This window comes from Perissodus microlepis, chromosome 4, assembly GCF_051167445.1.
Source record: "Perissodus microlepis isolate ML-2025 ecotype Zambia chromosome 4, ASM5116744v1, whole genome shotgun sequence".
Taxonomy (NCBI): Eukaryota; Metazoa; Chordata; class Actinopteri; order Cichliformes; family Cichlidae; genus Perissodus; species Perissodus microlepis.
The window spans coordinates 31,302,578-31,323,006 of record NC_140464.1 but is presented as its reverse complement, the minus strand read 5'-3'; the positions used below and the strand labels follow the sequence as shown (position 1 = coordinate 31,323,006).

Below are 20,429 nucleotides of genomic sequence, written 5' to 3'. Positions count from 1 at the left end.
TCAGTGTCTGGTTGGAGGAGCTTGGGAAGTGGAAGGAAGTGCTAACTGAGAAGTGGTGGGTCAGTTTTAGAGCCGATTAGATAGTCTTTGACCAAGAGACCAAACAGCAACGTTCAGTCATAGATCTTTAAAAGTCACCTTGAAAATGCTGCTTTTGGTCTCTGGTTAGGGTTAGCTTATGGATATTGTATATTGGGGTTTTTTGTGCTGATTAGCAAAAACTGGAAATCTTTTCTAGTAGGATTCATAAGCTTTACGGATGCAACAAACAGGCACAGATAAGTGCTATTTAGTCCAAGGTGAAACACTAGAATTTCGCTCACGAAAACTGAAGCACAAATGTCTTAAATGAGTCGTAACACTGCACGCATTGGTGTCTGTTTGAGAATGCCTTTAAAAATTCTCTAAGAAGCACCATCAGCACAAACATGGTGGAGTTGTTGCCATTGTGAGTTCTGGTAGACAGCAGTCTGCTACAGCGATGGTGGCATACCTATCAGTCAAACCAGCAAACTGTAATACTTATTTGTGAATGACTTCAGAGTATGAAAGGGAAATTATCTACAAGTTATTTTTGCACCAGACTGTAAACATACTTTCTAATTCTGTAAATATGGCAATTCAAATATGGGAATTTATAACTATGAATTATAATCGTTTTTTGTCAGTTTATTGGAGGTTTTTGTCTAACCTGCAGCTGTTTTTGTGAAATGTTTTGAAGCAGTTAATTGAAGCATACCAATTTTGTTTTAACTTACTTCTGTTGAGATTTAACAGGTAACCATGAATTTGGGACATGCATTAACATTTAATATGAATTTGGAAGGGTTAAAAAATCAAGCAATGTTATACATTTCACTAGTGGCTAAGTTTTAGAATATAGTGGTGTGTGTGTGTGTTTGTGTGTGTGGTGGGGGTGCATTGGCGTGTTTTTGTACTCGAGTATAATGTCTTCTTCAAGCAAACAAGAAATATAACTCATATTAAAGAGTTAATCAAGTTGAAAGAATAAGCCTTAGAAAGTCATACTCCAAGAAAATCAAACAAAATCTGACTCGAATCTGCGGTTTCTACGAAGCTGAGAAATTTTTTTTTGACGTAAACCGTCTATCCGTAGTCTTTCGGGGAATGTAGTTTTCTTAGTGTGAAAATTCTTTCGAAGCAGACGCTCTCTCGTTTTTTAATAAGACTTCATATCCCAGGGGTCACTGCGGGTAGCCGTCGGTTGTGGGGACGCATTAGCTCACGCGGACAGTCTCTGGGAGTGCTGAGTCGAACATCCTCTGTGGCGTCTGGTCAGACAGAAACCGGCTGCTGGGTTTTACTTGAGTCGGAGATTAAACGGCACACTTGGAGTTGGGACGCTCTCCAGCATTGCCAGGGCTGACGGCGTCGTCGGGTTTCGGGAGGACGCTCGTGTGGCTCAACAACTGCGCAGCTCAAATCTCACGGCGGTGAAAATCCAACAACCACGATGGACCCGAGAGACACTGCCCCTGATTCATGGGAACAAGAAGACGATGTGGAGGCCACGATCGACGGACAACTTGAATCAGCATTCACAACGCTAAATGTGAACGCTAAGCCATTTGTGCCCAATGTAAACGCCGCCGAGTTTGTTCCGGCTTTTGGCCTGAAAGCACACCCGGCAAACGTCGACTCTACCGGTGAGTACAGGGGCACCACGGGGTTGCGCTAGCTAAGAGCTAGCAGTGGCTGCGCTAGCTAAGAGCTAGCAGTGGCTGGGCTGCTAGCTGCTAGCTCATTAGCCGCTTTGCAGACACGCGTTCCGTGAAACGCGATAAACTAGCTGCTTTCCACGTTGTTCGGGTTATTAATCCTTCTCGTGGTAAGCTTTGCGCTTTGTAAGTTTTTCAACTTGTCACATCTAGCCGCCTCTTGTTCTGCAGCTTGTTAAATACTGTCATAACTGATTAAATAGTAACCACCCCAACCGGCGTTAGCTTGTTTCAGCCACCCGGCGGTAGCCAACTAGCATGGTCGTTAGCCGGCGTGCTTTCACGTTTGAGTTTTAGGAACCTCGGTGTTTAGCGTCAGCGACGCCGTACAACCAAGAGATCAGTCATTCTGAGCAGTAACTGGAGCCGTACTGGCACTTTTCCCGGGAGTGTTTGCGGAAAGCTTAAACTCGTCACTGCGAACAAATTAGTAAGAGCATGAGTATGAGTATGTGGCGTGACGTGGATGATCTGACGCACTCTGGAGACGATCACAGGAAAGCGTACCACCTGCATCCATCCGCGGTGTGCCGCCCATATTGAGCCCCACACATGGGAGCTAAAACAGTAAAACTGTTACAGGTTCTGTCGTCAGATGGCCTCTGAAGATACAATGAGAGCTACTTGTGGGGCACAAAGACGGTTCTGTTTTCTATTTAAGCCAGTTGCAGCTTTAAAACTCACATGCTCTTCTTTTAAGATTGTGGAACAGGCTCCATTAAGATCACCTTAAACTTAAATGTAACCATTGTTTCTCTTTCAGTTGCTGTTGAAAAGATGTCCACCATGGAGATGTCAGAAAGTGCTGGTATGTATGAAGCGTGTTTGTGTGGGGAATCTGGCTTCCCACTGTGGCACACAAATTGCACACACACTGCTACACAGTGTTACATACAAGCGCTTACTGCCCGTGTTATTGTCCTGATATGTGCAGACTCTGGGTATGAAACCTTTGAGGATGCGCCAGTAGTCTTGGGGATGACTGTCTGTAGGCTGATTGGTTGAAAAGTGGGCCTGAACAGGAAAGGAAGTGTCAGCAGACTCGACCACAGAGAGAATTGAAGAAAGGAAAAAAAAAACCCTAAAAGATGAAAAATACAGTCAGTCGCCAGAGAAGAAACATGTTGTTTTTTTTTTTTTTTTGTTTTTTTTTTAACTCAGTGTCATTTCAACTCTTTGTATGTTGTAACTCTGCTGCTCTCCACTGATGGCAGAAGCAACAACAAGAGACTGCTTATTGCATGTGTTTCTGACACTGTCCCCTGGTTCTTCTGCATATAAGAGTAGCCCTTGTTTTTCACAAAATTGTGTGGGTGTAGGTTTTTGTACATGAAGTAGGTGATGGATACGGTTATTTTGCTACCTTGCTCTGAACTGAAAAGTAGCTTTGTCAAGCTAAGTGTGCCCAGTTGTGGTTTTTCAGGTAAGTTACTTTAATGTTAGATTTGTTGCCGAGATTAATTTTCATGTTTGTAGTGCTCCCAGTGTGCCTTCCTTACATATGAGACTTTTGTCACATTTATCTCCTTTGTCCCAATTCTTGTTTAAAAAAAAGTCCATACACATCCATATTGACATATAGATTGTGCTCTACTGATTTTTTTTTTCTCCAGTGTCTCCATCTTTTTTTTTGTATTTACACACACTTCCATATGTGTGTGTATGTGTGTGTGTGCGCGTGCGTGCGCGCACGCACACACATATTAGGGGTGCAACGATACTCGTATCGATATTGAACCGTTCGATACAGTGCTTTCGGTTCAGTACGCATATGTATCAAACAATACAAAATTTTTAATTTATTTTATCAACTTTCCTTCTGACGATGCTGTCTGTGTTGAGCGCTCAATGGATCTGCGCTCGACAGTGCAGCCTAGGCGGAGTAGTTGAACGCAGATTCACTGAGCGCAGGGCAAGCTAGCGAGACAGAAGTTAAGCTCTCCTTGCAACATGGCAAATTGAACCTCCCCCACCCTCATTCAGATCTGGCCTTTAGAACTATTTTGGTTTTCATGTGACGTATGACCCTGAAGGTAAGCGCATCATGGACAAAAGTAAAACAGTATGTTGGATGTGCCACGCAATGCTCAATTACATGGGTGGGAACTAGTGCGTTAGCGCAGTTAGCTCGTTAACGTGTTGGCCGTCCAGCCCCACGCACGGGGCGATCCGCGGTAGCTCGTTAACGGAGATTTGCCGTGTTGTGGCGTTAACGTCATTTCAGATTAACGCTGACAGCACTAGTGGGAACACAACGAATATGACTGCACATTTACTCCGACATCATCCTCGTGCAAAGACAAGTGGAAGCAGACAAAAACAACAAGCACGCATGCTACAAACTTTACCCGAGTCATTTAGACAGCCGTTAGCACAGGATTCTCCTTATGGGGACCTGATATGTTTAATATGCTGCTGAGAATATAGCCCAGAAGAAGCGTATAGCATGGCTTTTATTTTGGAAAGAGCCATTTCTCTGTAATAAACTCTTTTCAAAAGATGAGTGATTTCTCAATCAGATTTATTTTTTTATCCCTTTGTTGTTTCAGCAACATTAAATTTAAAAACTGTACTTTTGAGTTAAAATATATATTTATAATTTTAATAAATGCCAAATTAAAAAGGCATGAACATTTTTTTGTATCGAAAAAATATCGAACCGTGACACCAAAGTAATGAATCGAACTGTGAATTTTGTGTATCGTTGCACCCCTAATAAATAAATAAATAAATAAATACATATACATAAATAAATAATACTTGTGTATGAGTACAATATTGACAATGACATTTATGCTGAATCAATCTCACACAGAGATTGATTCACACAGTTAGAACAGTTGGTTTCCTCTCCTTCACCTCGCAGCAGTGTTTGCTTCATGCATCTGCTACAGTGTGTTTCTGCCCGAGTACAGTGTTTGAGCAAACAGCAACTGACGTCTGAATTCAGTTGTAGATTCGCATCAGCTTGTCTTGTTTTGCATTGCTCTGTCATGTTCACTGGGAGTGTATTTCATTATCACTTTAGACGCATGCAGAGAAGTACTCTACATGAACATGTTTGATAGGCTCACATTGAATCCTCCAGTAACATCATTTGGCTTGTAGACTGACAAAGTATGTTTTTGATAAACCATATATAGATGAGGTGACTCTGAATGCTCCCTTAGTTGCGCTGCAACAGGATTAGGTTGCTGGGGTTTCCCATGATGCACTGAGTGTATCTTCTTCAATTACCTTTTTTGCTCACTGTGTTTATATACCTATGCATTTAATCATTAATTCAAATTAATCTCAGACTCTTCCAGTGTCTTTTGTCTTGTCTCCCTCCCCTCACCCCAACCGGCCGCAGCAGATGGCCCCGCCCCTCCCTGAGCCCGGTTCTGCTGGAGGTTTCTTCCTGTTAAAAGGGAGTTTTTCCTTCCCACTGTTGCCAAAGTGCTTGCTTACGGGGTCACCGGAAGGGGGGAGGTTGTTTTGTATTTTATTTTCTTTTTATTTATTTATTTATTTTTATCTGTAAGGGAACATCATCCCATTCTGAGTGGTCTTACATGTGAGCCTACACGTGGCTTTGCAGTCCATCTTTTATGTTGTAGGTGTTTTCTTCCACTCTAGAGCCCATTTAAGCACTTATGGTGCAAGACACAGGTACACCCTGGACAGGTCATTCATACTTGCATTCAGACTTGGGGCCAATTTAGAATCAGCAGTTAACTTAACCCCACTAACTGCATGTCTTTGGACTAGAACAGGACGATGTGGCCAAAAATATTTGTCACAATATATATTTCAAAATTTGCGGTAACGATATAACTGACGATATAATTGATGCAAGACAAAATACAACTCCACATCTTTACTAGCACAAAGATCACCCATCCATTTATTTTCACTTAAACAAGCATCTGTTTTTAATGTGCATTAAAGCTATATAAAAATTTAACAGTGCAAATGCAAATTCCTTGCTGAAAGTTTAACCAAAAGGCATTTCCAGTAGAAATGGGCTGACACATCCTGAGCATAACCATGTATAATATCTACTGAAGTTAAAAAGAGGTGCTTTGCTGCATTAAACTGCAGTGTGCCAAATAAAAAAGTCAAATATGTATTTTTCGGACCATAAGCTGCACGGGATTATAAGGCACATTAAGCGAAACAAAGCAGTCAGATAAATCAAACTTTATTCAACTCATTCTTCTTGCTTCCTCCACTTCTGTACCATTGATTCATTAATGCTGTATTCTATCACAGCTGCTCTATTCCCATGTTGTTGCAGTATATTAATGACTAACCTATTGTGGATGGATTATCTCAGTTGTTCTCCTGACTGAAGTTTGGTCCGTTTACAGCATCCTGCCATGCGATTGCATTTGTCTCTAACCATCAGGAACCCTCATGTTAACTTTTATCGAGGGGAAAAGTGTTAGCATTCATCCTCCAGCTTCACTGTTTATGCTAACATAGCTGTGTCGCTAGCGATCACGTAGCACATCATTATCTACCAGCTAGCTCAACTTCAGTAACCCTATAAACATCACTGCTGTTTAGTTTCCTGTCTTCATTTATGTTGGAAGTGATAGCAGAGCTGTACATTTGAATTTTTTCAGAAATCTCTCTGTCAGAACATGCTATATCATGTTTAGGTAACTAGCAAAACTAGCGAGCTAACTTCCTGCTAACTTCCGCTAACTTCTAACTCTGTTAAATGTAATAAATCCTGTTTTCATGGATGCCTGGATGTTAAACTTCATAGCTACACCTGGTAAAGCAGCAACGCTGATCATTTTATTAAAGATGGAAGAATTTAGACAGTTTTTAACTCTCAGTGATGTTCGTTTGACTTTGGGACCCGAAGAGGACGGAGTTTATGACCCAGATTACTCTCAGATTTACGAGCACCTTAGTCCGACAAATACGGCAATAACGACGGCCCGCTTGCATGTTCTACAAAAAAAATGTGCTGTGTTGTGTATCTGACAGACAAACACCAAACCAGTTCCACAGCACTGAAGTTGCAGCATTTTTACAAACCAATTCTGGTTCATCCGTTTCATTCAATGATCCGCTTTCCTCCCTTCTCATTCTCAGTCGCTGCCATGCTTTTTCGGCCATGTGCGTATGAAAACAGGCACTGTGCATGTGCGTATTACCCATATTCTATCATGATATTTTATTTTCTTATTGTTGCCCAACATTGTACCGGTGTTACCGTGAACGGTATAATATGGCCCAGCCCTACTTTGGACTATGGGAAGCAGCCGGAGAGGACCCACACATACACAGGGAGAACATGCAAATTCCACACAGAAAGGCCCTAACCAGGTGGTGGACTCAAACCCAGAACTTTCTTGCTGTGAGGCAGTGGTGCAAACCACTGTTCCACCTTGACTGATTTTATTTTATTTCCCCGTCTTTTTTTAATTATGTTTTTTTATCGCTGCCTTGTTCAGGCCCACTTTCCAGCCTGTCAACAATTGACCTGGCCACATCATCCATGCCAAGTGATGCACCATTGATTCTTTGGAGGACTGCACATAAATATGGTGGTTAGGACTCGCCTACACCGTACTGTCCACACACAGTACAGTGAATCTTGAAGTCATGGTGCTTGTTGACTGTACACATGGGGCAGTGAGTGAGGGAACACAGAAATCTGCAGTGTTTGGTGCAAAGATTTTTCTGTTTATTTAGATCCATTGGTTGTACTCAGATGTTCTGGAAACGTGAACATCTCCCATTACACTGTATTTATTCACAGAGTGCTGACACCTGTGCTAAATTTTAGGGACGTTCCTTGTAACTAGTCATTTAAATGGGCAGAGTTCAGAGATATAACAGGAATGAATACTTGCTGTTGGCTCACCGGGTGTCTGTAAAGGACTAAGTATTAGGCAGCCGTGCGGACACAGACCCTCACAGTTCTGAAATTTGCATCACAAGACGTGGAAATTGTAATCAAGGCTTGTGGCTCGCCTTCATCATGGTCAAACACAGCTTGTGTTTGTGTCTGCACACACCTGAAGGTCGCTGAGAATAAAGGAAGGACACATGGTAGGCATGCTGGTGTTGTAAACAAGGTTTCTACAACTTCAGTTCCAAAAATCTTGGGATCGCGTGTGTGTGTGTGTGTGTGTGTGTGTGTGTGTGTGTTTTCAAGGAAAATAGTTGATCTGACAATCTCATATTCAAATATCATTCACAGCAGAACATAGAAAACATGAAATATCTAAACTGAGCTATTTTGTTTCATTAAAAAAACAAATCAGCTCATGTTGAATTTGATGGCAGCAGCACGTTTCAAGAAGATGGGTCAGGGCAACAAGGAGCTGGAAAAGTGTTACTCATGAGAAACACTCGGAGGAACAAACTGTGGAGCAATTTCACAATTTTCCTCAGCATAAAATGTGAAACTTGAATCGACATCTATAGTTGATAAAATCATTAGAAGGTTCAATCTTTGTGTGCAGGGACGAAGCTTCGGGCAGCACTGCATTAAAAATGGGCACGGCTTCAGAAATCCCTGCCTGTGAACACGGCTCACCGTGTAGCTTAAAGCCAGACGTGAACATCACCCACAAACACTGCTGTCTGCAGGACGTTGGTCTGTGAAGCACTGCAGAGTAGTGATGGGATTTCCGGCTCTTTTTAGAGAACCGGCTCTTTCGGCTCCGAACTGGCTCTTCAGGTTGTTTTGTTGCTTTAATTAATTTATTATTAACAGTAATATAAAATTATGCACAAAAGGAATTACTAACGTAAAAAAGTGGTTTTATTTATATGTTTATATATAAATATATACGGTGGCCCCTAGAGACAAAACACGTACAAACTCCAAAACACATTTCTAGCATGAACTGAACTTCCAAAGCAGAGCTACTAGATCACTTAAATTACACAACTGAAAGCATGTGTGTATTGTTTGTGTATTTATACACAGGCACTCATAAATATTCAAATAATTAAAAAAAAAAAAAGTTAATTTACCTGTTACTACCACACACCAAATCCGGTCGTTGGTACGTGCTGGCTTGTGTAGCCACAAGATAACAAAAGCTCAACACTGCGCCCAGCATCCTGGAGCACTTCTGTTGTGTTTTGTACGTGTTTTGAGTTTTTATGTGCTTCTGAGTTTTTACGTGTTTTGGAGTTTGTACGTGTTTTTACGGTTTTTGGAGTTTGTATGTGCTTTGTCTGTAGGGGCCACCGTAAATATACTTTTATTTATTCACTCCACATAAAATGTAATAAATAAATCATATAATACAAAAATCAACTATTCACATTTCAACTTTTAACTATTTAAATTTTCAGCTTTTTCCTTTTACAAATTTTAAAGTAAAACAACACAAAACACTACAAACCACAACACAATTAAATCTAAATTAAAATATGAAAGCAAAAAGAAGATGCATATTCTCTGTCATATGGACCTGCATGAATAAACTTTCTGAATCCTTTATCATCTGCAACTGAAAATAGTTGTGGATGATTACTATACCTTTCTAATGTGTCGTTGTTGCCCCTGGCTCTTTCTGTCTCTCCCTCCTGCTCTATTCCTGTGCTACTGAGTGTAACTACCGCCCCTCCCCCCTCTGCCCAGCGTAAAGCACAAGGCTCGCGTGCAGAGTGAAGCGGAAAAAAGTGCGAGAGAGAGGGTGAGAGAAAGAAGAAAAAAAAACCACGTGACTGCTCGCGATAAGGAGCTGGCTCGCGATAAGGAGCCGGCTCGCGTCGTTCACGTCAAAGAGCCGGCTCTAAGAGCCATTTCGTTCACGAACGACCCATCACTACTGCAGAGCCATCCTAGCTGCTTTATTGCAATAAAAAAGAACTGGGTCAGTTCTTGGTAGCTCTTGTGAGTTGATTAAAGTCATTATTAAAATAGTGAGGTGACAAATGTAGCGAACTATGAACCAGTCCTAGAAATGGTGTTTGGTATGTTTGTGTCATAATGTATGACATTGCTTCAGGGACATGTTAATAGCAGGTCTCCATTTCTGTGAGGAACACGAATATGAACGTAGATACTCCATTTTTCAATTTTATTTTATTCTTAGCTTTAAGAATTTCCAACTGAGGTTGGCCGGGCAGGTTATTCAGCGTATGAGTACAAACGATTGTACATTGGACACCTTGTTAGCACTTCTCTGTCATACAGTACATGAGGAGATGACAAACTTGTACCTAACATCTCACAGTATGGCTTCTTCTCTTTTACTTTGGCAACAACACAGCGATGACTGCAGCTTACAGTAAACATGGTCTTTAAGCCGTTGCACGGGTTAGCACCCTCATACCTTTCTGATCTTTTAAATTGATACACTCCTGCAACATGACTGAGGTCTGCAGATCAAACGCTCCTGGCTGTCCCGAGGTCCAGGTTAAAGCACAGAGGAGATCAGGCCTTTGCTGTGACTGCTCCTTGTGGAACAAACTGCCCCGTCACATCAGGTCCTCCCCAACATCAGACACTTTCAAAACCTGTCTGAAAACCCTCTTTTATTCCTTGGCTTTTAAGTGAATGAATGAGTTTGTACTTTTGTCTTATTTCTTACTCAAACCTTCTCATTTTATGCTTCTTTTTGTTTTTGTCTCTTTTGATTATCTTAAAAGTACAGCGTTGCCTTGGTCAACAGTTGCTGTTTAAATGCGCTATATAAAGAACTTTGACTTCTTGTGCAAATGCCTTAAGAGAGCCTTTGAGTGGCACAAGGCAGAGAAAGTAATGGTGGTGGAAGAAATGCTCTTTATTTTTTAAATGAGCATAAAAAATGATGTGCTTTGTTTGTCCGTGCAGTGCCCGTGGAGAACGGTGATGCAGAAATGACCGCAGAGGAGCCATGGGACCAGAAAGAAGTAGAACCCAGCGAGGAAGAGCCAGGAGGCGGCGTGTGCGTGGACCGGGGGCCAGAAGTGCCAGACGAGACCGCTCCAGAGATGATGGAGGAGGAAGAGGAGGTGCTCGTGCCCAAGGTTCCACCCACACAGCCGGATGCCCCCAAAAAGGAACACATCAATGTGGTGTTCATTGGACATGTAGGTTAGTGGAAAGTCTCGTTTGCTGTTTTGAGTTAGCATGTGTGAGTGTGACCGGCACACATAACAACGACGGCTTTGAGATTTTTGTCCAAACATTTAGTTTGTTGGGGCTGTTTTCACTGGTGTAGTAGGGCTCGAGCTCCGGTTGTACCCGCTCTGGTTGTTATTTACAAACTAAATCGCACACTTAGTTTCGTACGCACATCAGGTATGGTAAAAATGGGTTTATTACATGGAAGGTGTAGGTTAGCTGATTAATATATGCTGCTTTTCCAGATGCTGGCAAGTCGACCATTGGAGGACAAATCATGTGAGTAGTAGTCTTTCTTTTTCGTTAGATGAGTAAAGTTGCTTCCATCACATCGTGCCTTTGACATGTTCCTTTCATGTACCACAGGTATCTGACTGGCATGGTAGACAAGAGGACCTTAGAGAAATATGAAAGAGAAGCCAAGGAAAAGAACCGGGAAACCTGGTGAGTGGATGGTCTGCTGTGTCTGCATCAACATGGTGGTGTTGTGTGTCGAGCACATCGTAGAAACTGACTTGCTGAGAGTGACCACGAACACAGTAGCACTTTGTCTCAGGTTGTTTTTTTTATTTATTGAAACTATCTTCAGGTACCTGTCTTGGGCTTTGGACACCAACCAGGAGGAGAGGGACAAAGGCAAGACGGTGGAGGTTGGCCGAGCATACTTTGAGACAGACAAGAAGCACTTTACCATCTTAGATGCTCCAGGTCACAAGAGCTTTGTGCCCAATATGATCGGAGGCGCATCACAAGCAGACCTGGCTGTGCTGGTGAGTCCAGGAAATGAGCAGTGTTACTGAACTTACCCCCGAGAAAAACACCAGAAAGTACAATTGTAATGAATTCCCTGTAGTTTACCTTTGAAGTCAAATGCAGATGCTTGAGTGTATGTCAGTGCAGCTTAACACTAAACTGGAAGTCAGCGTGTAAGTCTGCTACAGAGAGCTGTTGGTTTAGAGTGTGTGTGTGTGTGTGTGTGTTACAAGGATTAATAGTATAGCTGAGACTACTAACTGCACTGATTGAGGATCTTTACGTGTACCAAAGGGATGCAGCTGCTCCTAACAGGAGCATATCACTGTGGCCCATCAGAGATGCACTTCATAGTGAGCAGGCTTACACAGGCACACGTATGAGACTTGCTGCGCTCACTCGTACTCAGCTGGTTTAAAGAAAGCCCTGAAGAGCACTGTAGCTCTTGTACTGCTCTGAGTAAATGAGAAGAAGCAAATCATTGCTGTGTATGTAATAGGGGCAAATGATACCACAGTGATGACGACGTCAGTTTTATAAATGCTGCCGTTTGCAGGCAGCATTTATTAGTAAGTGAAGGGCATTCTCCACCCTGCTGATGACACACTACATTCAAAGTGTGAGTCAACTAAAACACAACATAGTTCAGCATAGGGCTGCTCAATTAATCGAATTTTAATCACGATTACGATCTGGGCTTTCAACGATCATTAAAAATGACTGAGCCGATTATTAGCCCCTCCCTCGTGCTTTACTCTCGCGCTGCTCCGTGTGGCAAATCGAGCGCACCTCTCTGCGTTTCGAACACGCGTCACAACAATTAAGAGCAGCGGTCTCCAACCTTTTTTGCGCCACGGACCGGTTTATGCCCGACAATATTTTCATGGACCGGCCTTTAAGGTGTTGCGGATAAATACAACAAAATAAAACTAGTACCGAAAAAAAGAAAACTTATTCATAACACACGTGAAAGACCCAGGAAAACCGAGTAAACGATAACAAAATAACGCTGAAAACCGATAAAAACCCTGAAAACTATACATTTCACACCTGAGCCTCAACTCTCGCGGCCCGGTACCAAACGACTCACGGACCGGTACCGGTCCGAGGCCCGGGGGTTGGGGACCGCTGATTAAGAGGACCCGAGGGAAGCTCGGAAAGCTAAGCAGAAGTTATTTGGAGAGGAGAGTGACTGCTGTTGAAAAGAGAGGTAAAAAAAACTTGAGTGGTGTGGAAACATTATGGGTTCGCAGAGTCAGACGTGGATCAAGTAGACACAGTGTGTAAACTTTGCTACGGTGTCGTAGCTGCACCACAGAGCAACACTGCAAAGTTCACTAAACATAGATGTTTACATTTCTCATTTATTTCTTATATTGCAAACATTTGCACTGTTATCAGTATTTGCACTATTTTATATTATTTTTTGACAATCTTTAAAGTCATTATTCAAAACATTGTTATTGTTAAATAAATATCGTCAAATAATCGAGATCTCAATTTCAGTGAAAATACTCGTGACTATCATTTTTGCCATAATCGAGCAGCCCTAGTTCAGATGTTTTCTGAGAATTTGGAGTAAAAGTATAACACAACTGCGTAACATGGCAGTTTAACAATAACTAAAGGAAGTTAACATTGTAACTCATTAGAAGTTGAGGTGTTATCACATAATAAAGCTGGAAACTTTTCTGCCTGAGATTTTTTAGCCAGCTGTCCTGTTTTCCCATTCATCGTGGGCTCTTCCTGTCAGGCAGCAGCTGGTCATCCTTGCTTGAGTTATTTGTTTGCTCCTGGTTGCACATCATCAGCTAACCCTTCCTTGCAATGCCTTCACACCCTGCCTGTGTTTTTGCCTCAGGTGGTGAAGAGTTTGGTTCCATCTTTATTCAGTATAACCAACCTCTCAAAAACATCTGTGTCCATAGTTGTTCGTACACACTCCCTCTATAGAGTTTATGAAGGAGTATCTGTGCTTAACATACTTTCCCTCCACGTGCTCCAAAGTATGACAGGATTGAAAAAACGACACTACTAGTTACTGAACCCTTTTAAACTTTGACAAAGTTAAAAGTATAAAAATGTCAGTGCTCAGAATTATTCATGTTCATAACCCTGTGGTGAGCTGCTCAGTGTGTACCGTCCTTACCATGTGACAGCTGGGATAGGCTAAGCTCTAACGTCTTTATTGTTTTGTTGTTAATGTATTTGTGTTATCTGTTTAATGACGTTACACCAGGCTGTAGCACAAAGTGAGTGAGTGTTTTGTCCCACAGGTGATATCTGCCAGGAAAGGTGAATTTGAAACCGGCTTTGAGAAAGGTGGACAGACACGGGAGCATGCCATGTTGGCCAAAACAGCCGGAGTCAAGCACCTGATAGTTCTGGTGAATAAAATGGATGATCCTACAGTCAACTGGAGCCTGGAAAGGTTTGGACACTGAACAGCAGCTAAAGTCTGCATGTATACATATACGCACGTCTTTGACTGGCTTACACTGTAATCTGTAATTAGATCATTAGTGGGTTTACTTTTATTAATAACAATAGTAATGTAGTGTTTAACACTCTGTCCTGAGTCGTCTCATGCAGCGATTACTGGGAATCCACATTCTCTGTTCTGCTGGCCTCTACACGCTGTTTCATTTTTACTTCAATAGGAGTTTGAAATAAATACTTGTTTATTGTGGGAGACTGAATCAGAGGTTAATTCCACTCATCCACTCAGCATTTGACCTCACTGGTGCTGCACATGCCACATTGTCCTCCACCCACTGCTGATACATGTGGTGGTCACTTTGTGTCATGCTGCTGTCCTTTGAAGAGGTTTACATCCACCCTGTCTGAACCCGCAGGTACGAAGAGTGTAAGGAGAAACTGGTGCCATTTTTGAAGAAAGTGGGCTTCAATCCAAAGAAAGATGTCCACTTCATGCCGTGCTCCGGGCTGACAGGAGCCAACCTGAAGGAGCCCGCCAACATGTGCTCGTGGTACACGTAAGTATTGCTTTGTTCCTCTGCACCTGTGGCGACTGAAGAGATCAGGCAAACAAGTTAAACACGAGGAATCGTTTTTGTTTTTTATTGCAGAGGTCTACCTTTTATTCCACACTTGGACAGTTTGCCAAATTTTAACAGATCAAGTGACGGTCCTGTAAGATTGCCGATCGTAGACAAATACAAGGTAAGGGTCTTTCTCATTTGCACATCTAAAAGCTGCATTACAGTTTAGCGTGATTAGATTTAACCAAGAAAAAGGGTGGAGCTTTTGACAAAGCTTAACAAACCAAACGGGGAAAGTTTTTACGTTTGTGCGTTGATACAAACTACATGTTCTACGTGACACAGACTGTGTGTAATCTTGACGGGGCTATGAGACGGTGTGTTGTGAGCCCCTGCAGCATGATGTCATGCAGTGTATACAAACCACAAACCTAAAATCAGAACAGTTACTGATTAGCTGGTTAAAGATTGACTCTGAATCGGAGCACTTCCTCTTAGCCGTCTCTGCTCTGTACAGAGTTGAAGGAGCGTGCTTCTTCCAAGTCTGCGTGCCATCTCCCAGCATTGAAACATCTCAGCATGAAGTCTGACAGGCACATATGCGCTGCAACCCTGAGCTTTCCTAGACATTTGCTGACAGACATATTAAAACATGAATGTCCGATGGAGTCCACACTGAGATTAACCGGCCTCCAGATCGTCCCAGTGGGTCTGGCATATGATAGTCTGATGCTCTCATGGCGAGTGAGTGGCCACCTCTCGTCACAGCCGCTCTTTCTAATCGTTTGCTGCCACATTGAACTTGGACATGATGTCCTGCTGCAGTGGAAGTGGAGACTTGGTCAGACTGATAGATGCACAGATTCTCTCTCAGCTGCTCTGTAACACTCTTTGTCTCCACCAGGACATGGGCACTGTGATTCTGGGCAAACTGGAGTCTGGCTCCATCAGTAAAGCACAGCAGCTGGTCATGATGCCAAACAGGGTAAGAGATCTTCTTCCATAAGCCGGAGCCAGGTGAGATTATTGCTGCTGCTCACTGGCTGTTTGCCTGTAGTTAAAATTATAATTAGAAGCATGTATGCAGATGTAATAGGCTGCATGAAACTAACTGGTATAGAGTTCTTAAGGAAAACAAACTAGTGATATCCCACGTAGGTCCTTGCCAGTGTCACCTGTTTTGGTGTGGGGAATGTGGATACACGTCTCTGTTCTGTCTCTTTATATGTGCAGCATGTGGTGGAAGTGTTGAGTCTGCTCTCTGATGACGTGGAGACGGACGACGCAGGGCCAGGTGAAAATCTCAAGCTGCGACTGAAAGGCATAGAGGAGGAGGAGATCCTACCGGGCTTCATTCTGTGCAATGCCGAGAACCTGTGCCACTCAGGGCGCACGTTTGACGCGCAGGTTAGTGCACGTGGACGCTCTGCTGGCATTACAGGGCCCATCGACACAACATTCACAGCAAAGCGCTACGTCCACGATGACTGAGCATGCATCGAGACAACGTGCACAGCAGCTGTTCATGTGGTGCGCAATGAATCTCAGGCTTGATGCCACAAGACAGTTGTTGATGTTAACAGTGAGAAAATGTTGTACGGGCAGCCTTATCCTAATCACCGGAACTCTTTCCTCTGCAGATTGTCATCATTGAACACAAATCCATCATCTGTCCAGGTTACAATGCAGTCCTTCACATTCACACCTGCATTGAAGAAGTGCAAATTACGGTAAAACCTGATGCCAGATTTCTTTCTCGATGGTCTTGAGCCCCGACTCATTTCTTTATATTTAAAATATGGTCTGGATCAGTAGCTCTCCAGGCTGATCGAACGTCTTTCAAAGTTTTGGACATTGGCTGCTTTTTCACTCAGTGTAAATACCTGACTGTTTTCACAGGATTTGTTTTTGCTTAAGCCATTCAACACTGACCTATGAATCATTCAAGCATAACAAAGATTCTGTATCAACACAAACACCAGTGTAGTGCCCTCACAAAACAGGCAACTCTCCAAGGAACCAATTTGGGCCTATTTAGCCTCCTCTTCATTAGTACCTACTCGGATCGATTTCAGGATTTTTCCAGTTGTACCTGTTTGGCCAGAGTTCCAATCGATCCAAACAGGTACTAACATGCGACGTCGTCAGACTGCACGCCACCAATTGGCTGGTCAGTGGCGTCACTGACCGCTCACAAGCCATGAAAGCATGTCGTTCACAAAAATCCAAACCGCCATTTTTTTTTATTCTTTAAACCAGGCAACAAGAGAACTGGCTACAAAAAATAACACCGTGGTCCTCAAGTGTGACAAAAAGCCACAGATCACACCGGCCGTGTTGCTATAACGACAACTACGCACATTAGGTGGTACTCGATTGTAACAGGAACACCTGTCAGTCTGAGTCGGGTAAAGGCGAGTGATCTGAGCAGGTACTAATGGAAAAGGGGCTTTTCTTACTAGCAGTCTTTAAAAAAACCAAAAACCCACATAATCTGTTTCATTATGAAGGCCAAAGACAGCACGGTTAGACAGGCTAACAAGGTGATCCCCAAACAGCTGTTAGCTGAGAACTTGTTGTAAAAAATAAAAAACTGCCAATGATGAAATGCTGAACCCAAACTGTTGTCAGAAGAGTTCAGGAGAGAGGTACAGCAGTGATGTTGGTTTGGGCTGCACTGGAGATCTGATCAAAGTTTTTGGAATTGAAAAAAGTACCTTCAGATTGGCAGCAGCTTCTCCAGTGATCCCAGACACAGCAAAAGCATAATTAAGCCAAAACACACAGTGGAAAACCATCGGTTATGGACTGGCCTTCCCAGAGCCCAGACTTCAACTTTATTGAGGAAGTGTGGGATCATCTTGACAGAGAACAGGGAAAAAGGCAGAAACGTCCAAAGAAGAGCTTTCAATGTCCTTCAAAAAGTCTGGGAAACTATTCTTGAAGATAAGAAATGACAGAGCTGCCTCAGAGTGCATGTGCTAAAGAATAAAGGTGCTCACACCAAATATTCTCTTACATTCACTGAAATTCTGCAGTGTGTTTGCAAGCGTTTCTCTTTATCGTAGCAAAATCTAAATGAGTGGTGGCTCAAGACTTTTGGACCATATATCTTAATCTGTCGAAATGTTATACATTTGGTTTAAGATTGCTACAAATCCACATATGCTGCTTGGGTGCAGGCCTTAATCTGTCTGGTAGACAAGAAGACAGGAGAGAAGAGCAAGACAAGACCACGGTTTGTGAAACAGGACCAGGTGTGCATCGCCCGTCTGCGCACAGCAGGGACCATCTGCCTCGAGACATTTAAAGACTTCCCTCAGATGGGACGGTTCACCTTACGGGATGAAGGTGTGTGTGCATATATATCTATCATTCTATCTGTCTGATAATGTAGACGTAACGAGAAAATCACTGCAGTTTGTGACCAGATCAAAGTCATTTTAATGATTGTTCAGTTACAACTGTAGACCATTCAGTGTCCCAGTAGATGCAGCTCAACAGTGTTTTAAGAACCTAACAGCAGATTAGATTCCAGCTGATACAAACACATTGCAATTTGAAAATCAAAGACACAAACTGTGCTGCTGTTACTGCACAGCTGGCCTTCATTCAGATACAACTCAGTATATGATCTCAGTAGAACCATACCACACTTAGCAGAACACTGTCATTTAAAACATTAAAGAAAGGAATCTCTTAGTCTGTTTTTAAGTCAAACTTTGAACACACATGATGATCTGTGTCGGCAGAGAGAGAGCTTTGTTTGTTAATTGAAACCTTTGACTTTAGTCTCAGCTCGCTAACCTGGCTTTCTGGGCTGTAGAGTCTGTGGGATTAAGACAAAGAACTTTTAAACTAGGCCTTAAGCAGCCCTTCAGTTCAACCACTGTCTGAAAGACCTTTTATGGCGACGTCATCACCAAACAGATGAGCTGGAGTCGGGCACGCTGGTTTGTCCTCATTGGGTTGGGTACACTGAGTGGCACAATTGGTTCATGTCTGCATCATGTAATCGGCACTATGTTATGCAATAAAACTCTTTCCAACATAACAGGTGCATCACAAACATAAGTGATTGGGAGTCCTGGCATTCCCTGATACGTCTGCAGGAAAACTAAATTGATATGTGCAAAATAAGTTTCAGAGAGAGACTTTTCCCCCCCCCCTCACATCTATGAAGTGAAGCTCATTGGGGGGGGGGTGTCTCTCCCCTTCCCCTGCAGACAGGCTGGTGGATGTTCCTGCTCATGCTTCAGAGAGAAACTGTGGTGTGATGTGCAAGTGACAACCAGCTATGTGGTAAACTGGTTGGATGTGCACAGAAAACCACTATTTTATTGCTGATTGCATCGTGCAGACATCAGCTCTGCCATCTGATTTACTGCTCGGTCCAGCGAGGATAAATCGGGTGTCCCACTTCAGGGTGCGGGTTCGGTGATGCAGCTCAATCTGCATTCATAAAAGGCTCTGTTGTAAGCAGCTGGTTTAAAGACTCATCAACAGTCATGCTCGTTTTTACTATTCGAATTGCAGCACAGTACACCGGTGTACAGATATACAGAGCATCTGTACTCGCAGTCAGACCTGTGTGCATGAGGCAGCCACATTAGGATTTCTGCTTGCCTCAATGTCACTCACAGCAGGAATTACTTGCATGAATATGGAACTCATTTTTCCCATCTGAGCATCCCACATATAATGAAGCAGAACTCCAATAGCAGAGCCGTGTTAGGACTCGGATTGGTTCTCACGCAATATTGAGGAGTGTTTTCTTTGTTGGTGTATGTTCCAGGGAAGACCATCGCGATCGGAAAAGTGCTGAAGCTGGTGGCTGAGCGGGACTGAAGATTGACGGCGAGTCTAAGAGTCTGAGTGAGGAGGAGCAGGCGGAGCTTGGTCTTAACCCGCCCACACTGTTATCAGTGGTGACAGCGCCTCCCTGCACGCCCCCTTTCTGCGTGCTGAAGATCAGCTTCAGAAAAATAAACTCATGTGAAAAAGAAACATGTTTTTAAGCAAATGACAAACCAAGATGATGTCCACACGAGTCGGCTTTCTCATATTGAGAGCTCAGCTATGCCATTCTGGGTTAGCCCTCCCTCCACCTCTCCCCACCTCCTTACTCTGGTCTGCTTATCATACATGATTTTTTTTTTTTCCCCTCCACTTTTTTTTCTTGTTTCCATAAATGACAAATGGCAGAATTTATATCTGAAAACAGATGTGGACCAGGATTCTGCTCGGAGTGTAAAATGATTTTCACAGTAACTTGCAAAGGAAATTGAAAGAACTAAACAGTTGAAACCAAATGTTGATCTTGGGTGTACATGTTTCCCTCTGCTTTTACCCAGTTTTTTTTGGTTTCTCATGTGGCGTTCTGGCAGTGTGCTTGAGCGTGTTCAAATGTTATCAAAGCAAACAAGTATGACAATAAAACCATAAATTGGGGAAAACTAAGCTTGTTTGTCAGGTGTTCAGTTCATGCCACAGTGGATTGTGTTCAGCATCTTTGCTATTGCTTGACTGAAACTGCTTTGAAAGTGTATATAGATAGAAAGATTTTATTTTTTTAATTACTGCAATGTGCAAAACAAATCGACTCCTGTGGACCGAAACGTAGTCAGTGCTTCCAGTATGTACACAATGTGAACACAAAGCTCTGGGAATGTCGATGTGAAGGCTTGTCTGTTAAATTTGAGTTCGTATCATGGGTAACGGACGGCTTTAAAAGCTGAACAGGCCTCTGCTGTTTGGCCTGTGTCATGAAGTCTTCTGGCTGAAGTAGCCATGGCTAAGTTTGTGTAGAGGAGTGAAATAACCTCCTTTTGTGAGTGTGCAGAATTCCTGGGTTAATATAGA

General features: G+C 42.8%; 1 protein-coding gene across 1 annotated transcript; it reads left to right on the top strand.

The window, feature by feature from the left end:
- The first annotated feature begins 51 nt into the window (after positions 1 to 51).
- Positions 52 to 20,027, top strand: gspt1l (G1 to S phase transition 1, like). The gene is made up of 14 exons (XM_084927058.1): positions 52 to 1,667; positions 2,503 to 2,547; positions 10,540 to 10,782; positions 11,058 to 11,091; positions 11,179 to 11,256; positions 11,402 to 11,582; positions 13,842 to 13,996; positions 14,421 to 14,561; positions 14,655 to 14,748; positions 15,472 to 15,552; positions 15,801 to 15,974; positions 16,208 to 16,297; positions 17,750 to 17,918; positions 19,363 to 20,027. The coding sequence occupies exons 1-14, from the start codon at positions 1,475 to 1,477 to the stop codon at positions 19,413 to 19,415; spliced, it is 1,731 nt and encodes a 576-aa protein (XP_084783184.1). The 5' UTR covers positions 52 to 1,474; the 3' UTR covers positions 19,416 to 20,027.
- Positions 20,028 to 20,429: the final 402 nt, after the last annotated feature.